The 8,244-nt window shown below is 43.4% G+C and overlaps 1 protein-coding gene across 2 annotated transcripts in view; it reads left to right on the plus strand.

The window, feature by feature from the left end:
• The first annotated feature begins 814 nt into the window (after positions 1 to 814).
• Positions 815 to 8,244, plus strand: part of ERCC6 (ERCC excision repair 6, chromatin remodeling factor) — a 72,443-nt gene continuing 65,013 nt past the window's right edge. For both annotated transcript variants that reach the window (XM_043476336.1, XM_043476337.1), the window contains exons 1-3: positions 815 to 928; positions 5,577 to 6,012; positions 7,851 to 7,971. In XM_043476336.1, the coding sequence (XP_043332271.1) occupies positions 5,591 to 6,012; positions 7,851 to 7,971 (543 nt within the window). In that variant the 5' untranslated portion in view covers positions 815 to 928; positions 5,577 to 5,590. The remainder of the gene's footprint in view (positions 929 to 5,576; positions 6,013 to 7,850; positions 7,972 to 8,244) is intronic.

Below are 8,244 nucleotides of genomic sequence, written 5' to 3' on the forward strand. Positions count from 1 at the left end.
AGAAGGCTCTCTGGCGCTGATCCCTGGAAGGTTCATCCTCTCCCAGAGCAGGAATCTCTGGGCAAAGCAGCTGCTGTTTGATACAGCTGCCGCCCAAAGGGGCTACTCCTTCCTCAGGTGCTCAGTTTTCTCCCTTTGTTCTGAACCTGTGTGTGACCGTTTTGTTTCTTCAAACGTTCCCAGCTGAATTCTCACCCAGCTCAAAAATCCTCCTTACTTTTTCGATCGGAGGACAAATATTAAGTGACTGACTAACGCAATCAAGACACTGACGTAGGCCCACTATGTACACACACCACCCGGGGTGCGTGCGTGCGTGCGTGTGTCTGTGTGTGTGTGTGTAAGAGGGGGAACAAAGATAAATAAGCCCTCTCCCTATTCCTCACGTACTAACAGCCGTGCCAGAAGACATTTCAGCCGACTACTGAAACGTGAGGCGCTCAAGACAGCTCCTTTCCCCAAGCTTTACTTTCTCTTTGGGGTTCATGGTTAATTGTCAGCACAGTCGCTCGGCACTCTGTGTATCCCTCTCTACCTTTTCTGGAAACATTCTTATTATTCTTTCTTTTAATTCTTATAATCGCCTTTACTAAAGATGTATTTTTCACCACGCGTGAAGCGCTAGCCACAAGCCAGAGATCAGCAACCAGGACCACTTCCGCACTCGGCTCCCAGGTAGAAAAGCACAGCTGTGTCACGAGCTCAAACCACGTGGCCTCGCCCTGGTTCAAAATAAGCCCTAAAGCCGGCGCATGCGCCCTAGGCCCCGCCCACGCACGGCTGTCGGGTCATTGTTGGGGGCGGTGCTTACGGCGGGCAGGAGACGCAGAAGACGCACGCGCCGTGCCCGGTCCTAATGCAAGTTCTACCGGTGCTGACTGCGGCTGCTGCGTGTACGTTTCCGTACGGGTGGCCGCGCGGCCCTGGGGTGAGTGTTCTGGCGGCCTGGTTGAATGTCAGGCGGGAGATGTCCGGGGCCCGCTCCGACTCTCCAGGCGGCCGCAGCCCCGCCTGGACCCCTGGCAGCCGGGATGGAGCCCTTCGCGCGGGCGGCCAGGAGCGGGCCCTCGGGCTGGGCGCGCGGCTGTCGCTCCAGCACACCTGAGGCCGGAAGTAACGCTAGGGAGCGCTCACCTGGGAGGACCGGGATTGGGGTTGGGGGGTCCCGGCCTCTGGCTCCCCCGAGGGCAAGGAGGGCCGGCGACTAAGCATCAACTTTCCGGTTTTGTGTCCTGCCCCCGCTCCCCTCCTTAGGGTCAGCCCGGCCCTGTTTGATCTCGATTAAAACGAGTTATTTGAACGGGACAGTCGGGGTAAAAACAAGTCAGGTGTATGTGAAGGAGGATTGAGCAGTCCGCATATAAATGCTGTAGCATAAAGACTTCCCACGGCTGCCACCCTGTTCCAAGCTCCTGTCGCTTTTCACCCGTACGGGTCCCAGCATGTCCATGTTGCGCTGTTTCCTCCGATCGATTATCCATACTGTAGTCCAGCTGGTCTTTTACAGACATAAATTGGGTCACGGCATTATCACCCTGTTTGAAACTGTTAAGAGTCACTCCATTACACTTGGAGAAAAATCCAAGTTCATGTTTCCCTAGGCTCCCCGTGATGTGGTCCTTGCTTATGGCTCCATCTTCAAGTACACCCCTTCCCCTTCCCAGTTTTGCATATATACAACTAAAACTCCAAACCAGTATCCAGCGCCTCCCACAGACCCGCAGTGCTTAAAGGAGGACAATGAAGATATTGTTTTCCCAGATGGTTAAGTCTTGCAGAGTGTTAGAAGACGTTCTGTAAATAAATGGAGTCATTATCAGCTTCTTTAACTCTGTAATTCATGTACAATAAAGACTTCTCAGAATGCTCCAGCCTTCTTCCAGTTTTTCAATAGCACCAACTCTTACCAGCCTTAGAAATCACACATGCTGTTTCTTTGCAAAATATTCACTTTTGGCCTGTTATTTCATCCTTCAGATGCTGGTTCACATATCAGTTTATCAAAGAGGTCTCCCTGACCTCACGCCTACTTCTATAATGTCAGGCTCCTCTGTTATTTTGTTATGAAGAAGTCTGTACTTTCCTGTAGCAGTTACCACAGTTACATTTGTGTGTGTGTAATTTATGTATAAATACTTATTTATGTTAGAGAAGGAAATGGCAACCTACTCCAGTATTCTTGCCTGGGAAATTCAATGGACAGAGGGGGCTGGCGGGCTACAGTCCATGGGGGAGCAAAGAGTAGGACATGACTGAACAACTAAGCACACATATATTTATGTATGTAAATACATATATTATATATAATTCTTAAAATATGTGTCATCTGCAAGAGCTTCTGAGTTCTATGCAGACAGAAACTCGTTGACATAGTACATTGTCTGGTGTAATTGACTCAGTAGATACTTATTGAATGTCAGATGATTTATTTCACTTCTGAAATTCCACCTTCTAACCAGAACTTCCTGGTTTTCATCTCTTATTCCTAGGAGACTTGCCCTTTGGTCTATTCTCCAAGTGTCTTGATTCCTTTCTTCCTTCTTTTCTTCCTTTTCCCCTGCCTTTTCCTTCCTCCCTCTTCAGTGCCTTCTGGCTTGTTTGTTTCTTTTTCCCTAATATACCCAGCTTGAACCCCCAAGGTCAGTTACTTAAAATACTCAGCATCTTTTTAAAAAATTTTATTTATTTTTAATTGGAGGATAATTGTTTTTACAGCATTGTATTGACTTCTCCCATATCTCCTCAACATCTTTACCCCCAAGCTACATCTGCCTTTCTACTCGGAAGACTCCCAACATTGGCATTTCCCCTGGGACTGCTAATTACTGAAGGAGAAAATTGGGGTTGTTGGCAATTCCTGGTTCGGGAACTAGCCTCTGGTAGGCCTTCCACACATGTCACCAGTGTTTGTTCCCCATCACCTTTTCTCTTCTACAGGTTACTTAGTTTAGATTCTTACTCTCCCCCACCTCCCATCCCAACTATGTCCCGTGACTCAGGTAATGCCCAAATTTCCTGCCTTAATAGAGTATTTTCTCTACGGTCCACCTAAGCTTCTCTACTCTGCACCTGTCCATCAGGAGTCATCCTCCTGCCAGAGTCAGAGAAAGATGTGCTATGCCCTCTTCACTTCTGTACTTGCTGCTGTCTCATATACCACTTTCTTTGCAGATTATCTCCCTAATCCCCACTAGGTATTCATCCTATAGTTTTTCTTGACCAAATTTTCTTTCCCCATCCTTTGATTACTTTTTTATTCCAGTGATCTCTCTTCAGTAGCCTATCCTTAGGCCTCTATTTCCTTATCTACTCATTTCTTATCCCACTACAGTCTGATTTTTTTCCCCTTTGCTTCGCTAAGATTTCTTTTACTAAGGTAACCACTGATCAACTTTCCAAATCCAGTGGAACCTTTGTAGTTTCCTTAGAACTTGCGATATTATTTTCCATATTTGACCATTCCTTCCTAACTCCTTGTTAGACGTTTTCTCCAAACATCATTATTTTAACCTTGTCTTTGCACTACAGAGTTATTACTTAATATTTTGATTGATTAGTATATTTTTTAAGAACTGAAAAGGAAATCCTTGTATACATACAAATAAGAACAATGAAAAAATTCTAGCTAGCATGAAGGCTTGGAGCCAGAATCCTGCTCTCTGTTGAAAGCAATAGAGTGCCAGTCTGATCCTTTCTCCTGGAAATAATCAGAAGGGTCCCAGAGGGAGGAATTTTCTTTCTCTGATGTTGACTTTTAACCTTTTCAAACTTAGCCTCTTTCTTATCCTCTAAAAGAATCTTTGGTACCTGTCAGAGCCCTGGGATCCCTGCGGCTGTTTACTGTGCTGGTATTTCCACATGTTGTCCAGATTTTCTCTAGAGCCCAGATTCACGTTTCTGCCTGCATTCTGGCTGGGCAGCTTTGGCTGCTTCCCATCTGCTTCCTTTCTGATTCAAATTTTCGTGACTGAATTCACCAGTGACTCACTTGTCCAGACCAGACTTGTTATTTTAGATTCCTCCCTGAGATTTCCTTTCCACATGTTTGAACACCTCATCTGTATCAGATCTTGGGTCACACGTTCAAAACTCAGTTTGTATGTGTGTTTTGAACTCCACATCCAGTGTACTGTCCCTTCTGTGTCCACCTGGCCTCTTGTCTGTGCCTCTTTTATCCACCTGCCCCACTGGCATGCTTCTCCAGTAGAGAGTGAGCCCCTCGGGGCAGGGTGACACTGAGTTCCTGGCATCCTCGTGTCCTAGTGCTTGGCCACTGGCATCACTTTAATGAGGAATGAGTGGAGCTTGTTGGGGAACCTGTGAACATTTCATAGAAATAGTTTATTCACAGTTAAATAAAAAGATAAGCTGTCACTTAAAAAAAAATCTATTTAAAAGCATTTATTAGATGGAGTTATACCGGCAGCATAGCAAACACATTTTCATTCAAGGAGTTCCTGATAAAAAAAAAAAGGAAAAAAAAAAAGGGAAAAAAAAAAAGAGTTCCTGATTTCTTGTTGTAAAATGTGAAAGTTCCCCTTTATTCTTTCCTTTTCCTTCTGTTTCCCCTCTTCCAATGCTGCAGGTTTAGTATGTGTCTTCAGATTATTTTGAATGCATTCCGTACACACAGATGTGGGTACACATTTTTTTCCAATATAAATGCCTTCATACGACGTGGCTTTTCATTTTACTTGGCTTCTATATTATTACCGTTGAGAATACTTAATGCCAGTTTAAAACTATTAAACATGCTACAATAAATAGCCTATGTATATGTGAGTATTTCTCTGGAATAAGTGCCTAGTAATGTGCATTTTAAATTTTGGTAGATATTGCTAAACTGCCTTCCAAACGAATTTTACTAATTTATATTCCCACCAGCATTATGTGAAGGTGGCTCTTTCTTACCTATAGTGGATATTATCAGTCATTGTGTTTTTGCTAGCTTGCTGGTGAGAAATTATATTATGCATTGAAATGGAGTTATTTTTGAGACTTTTAATTAATCTAACTGAGGTTCTGATTTGAGTGGTGTTATTTATTATCTCTTTTCAGAGGTTTCTACTTATTGGAATAAATAGTCAACCTAAAAGTTTCTAGTGTTAGATTTGTAGAGAATCTCTGTACAAGTCTCTCTTCTTAAGTCACTAAATCTGTATGTTGCAGTCGATCATGCAGCTCTAATGTAGGTCATTTGTGCCATAATGCAGTGAAGAGGCTCACTTGGAAAGCAGCAGTGAAATGACTTCGCTTGATTTGGAGAAGTCTCTGTGGGCATCACTTGGGATTCTGGTTGCCAGCTTTCTCAGGTGGCTGCCCCAGGGTTCTTGTTGATGATACTGCATTTCTTTTTCTGTTGGGATTTTTTTCTTAATTATTATCAGAACTCAAGAAGATCCATAACTTGTGTTCTTTTAAGATAAATAATAATTGGAAACTTGAATTTATGTAATTGGAGGATTATTGCTTGGTCTTTTGAGAAATCAATCTGCTTTAGTTATAAATATTTACTAAACTTTATAAATACAATTCCATGTAACTGATGGGCTTGCTGAAAATTTTTTTCCTTTTAGATAGTCTGAAGAGGATGCCAAATGAAAGAATCCCCGACTCAAGTCAAACTCAGGAGCAAGACTGTTCACAGAGCCAGGCTGTCAGTGTCAGTGAAGAGGGGACAATCAAGCAGGAGAAGGATGGCGACGTGGACCTGGGGCAGAGACTCCCCTCTTGTTCCTCTGCTAATGGACCCTCCACTTCCACCGAAGGGTGTCTCTTGGAACTTCCCAGGAGAGGGCCAGCCCTGCTGCACATCGACAGACATCAGATCCAGGCGGTGGAGCCCAGCGCACAGGCCCTGGAGCTGCAGGGCTTGGGTGTAGATGTCTACGACCAGGATGTGCTGGAGCAAGGGGTGCTCCAGCAGGTGGACAGCGCCATCCATGAGGCCAACCGCGTGGCCCAGCTTGCTGAGGCAGAGAAGGAGTATCGGTCAGTCCTGGACGACCTCACGTGAGTGTGGACCGCCTTCTCTCTGATTTTACTTCTGTCTGAAAAATTTAGACAATACCTGTGGTAGTCCAAAAATTGAGGGGATTTATAGAACCTTTAATCAGAAGATGGAGTCAGTAAGTCCTTGACCTGTGTTTAAACCCTAGCTCTCAGGAGCATTGTAAACAGTACTCACTCAGTTCAGTTCTTGGCAGCTTGTTTACACATGATGTCCTGGAGAGAAGTGCTGTTCTGAGTGGCCCAGATCTCGCAAGCTTGGGCACAGAATGGTTCTCAGGAGAGGTGTTTCTGAAGATCTGATGTGTCCTACTCCAGGTACCAGGAATATCCCCCGGCCCTCTCCCCGCATCCTATAATTTCTTTCTAGTTTCCTGTTCCTAAACTGAGGACCAGTCTTTTGGTACCTCAGATTTGCATTTCTGGAAACAGTGACAAATACCTCCCAGCTTTTCCTTTCTTCCGTTGTACTTTTGACTCTCTAAGGAAAAGTGAAGTTCCATGGAGGCTCACTTATGCTTTAGAGGAGAAACAGACCTGGGCTGTGCTGAGCAGAATGCATTGGTTGTGGAGAGGCCTGGACCTGGGTTGAAAGAGGGGGCAGAGGATTGAGGTGAGCTCACTCTCCATTGCCTCTCTGCCCTCCCATAGCCAGTGTTCTCAGCAGAGCGTGCTGCAAGCAGGAAAGAGAAGGGGAGGACCAGGTGGAGGGATGGTGCAGTGTCAGGTGGGAGCAGCTGGAGGAGGGGGGAGGGAAGAATATGGAGCTGTTGGCCAGCCTGTGGAGGATGCTGTGGTACTGTTGGCACTTAAAGGGCCTGTTTTCTGCTAACAGTTTTCTGGTGTGTTCTTTGAGCCTCTTGAGCTGCAGGTGTTCTCCAATAGTTGTAGTCTGATCTTCAGGTGTGAGGACCTTGATGTCCTCACACCTTACACGTTCGACCTTGGAAATGTGTCCACTGCTTGCAGAGGTGACAGAGTAGGGTGCTACAGAGTCATGAGACTGCCTAATGCTAGACAGAGGGTGACACATGGTGCCAAGACCACCAGTAAGTTGCATTGATAACATCTTTTCTGCTGAAATCCACAGAGGATATAGACAGCAAATTACACAAGTGTCAGTACTGAATTTGTCTTTTGAAAGTTGGGGGTTGCAATTCTATGTCTATTTTAGGAGCAGTCTATTATAAATTGACTTTTTCTGTTTGTACTCCAAAGTGTAATAATATAGCAATAAGTTTTCTAGTCATACAAAAGAAAAATACTATCACAGATGTCTGATTTATATAAGAAAATGTTTAAATATGTTCAGTACTTTTTTCCAAACTTTGGGAAACTCCCATAATGGGCTTTAAAAACCCATGTTTGGGTTGCTGGTAATGGGGTAGTCTGTGCATATTTGGGGCAAAGAGTATATGGGAAATCTCTGCCTTCTTCTCAGTTTTTCTGTGTACCTAAAACTGCTCTAAAAAATTGTCTTTAAAAAAAAAATATGCATTTTTTGATATACAAGGACAACATTGCCCATCATTTTTGTGTAGTCTCTTGAATATATTAAATAATATAGTTTCTTAAAATACTTATAGAATGAATGAATCAGTTTGCAAATGGGAATCAGCAGATTAAAATTAGCCAGATTAAAGAAAAACATGAGCAGTCATCTTAGATTTATAACAACTCTTCAAGTTCTGTTAGTGTCCAAAAAGAATGTTAGTCTGGTTTAGTTTCTTTTGTCTTTTAGTTAATGAGAAGTAAAAGGGACATGTTTGTAGCATTCCTCTTTTCATATTATTCTATAAAAAATGTTACCAGAGTGGAAAATAGACATTTTCTCTTTTCAGGTCATGTACGACATCCCTAAGACAGATTGATAAAATTATTGAACAACTTGGCCCTCAAGCTGCCACCAACAAAGACATCAACAGGAAACTAGATTCTGTAAAACGACAGAAGTATAACAAGGTGACTCTAGAAAACACTTAAGTCTTGCATTTTTTGAAACAGTCATTATTTAAGCTCATGTAATATTTAGGAAATAGGTATTCTGAAAAGTATTTATAAGGTGTTAAGCAAATTTACAATAGAGAATTAAATTTTATGCATTTAATTTTTTGGCTGTTTCCCTTTAACATCCTGTGTTTAAAGAGTGTTCCTAAAAATACATACACACATGTACAGGCACCTTCACAACTGAGAGAAAGTTCCCTTTTTTGACTTTTCGCCTCCTCACTCACG

This window comes from Cervus canadensis, chromosome 8 (assembly GCF_019320065.1).
Source record: "Cervus canadensis isolate Bull #8, Minnesota chromosome 8, ASM1932006v1, whole genome shotgun sequence".
Classification (NCBI taxonomy): domain Eukaryota; kingdom Metazoa; phylum Chordata; class Mammalia; order Artiodactyla; family Cervidae; genus Cervus; species Cervus canadensis.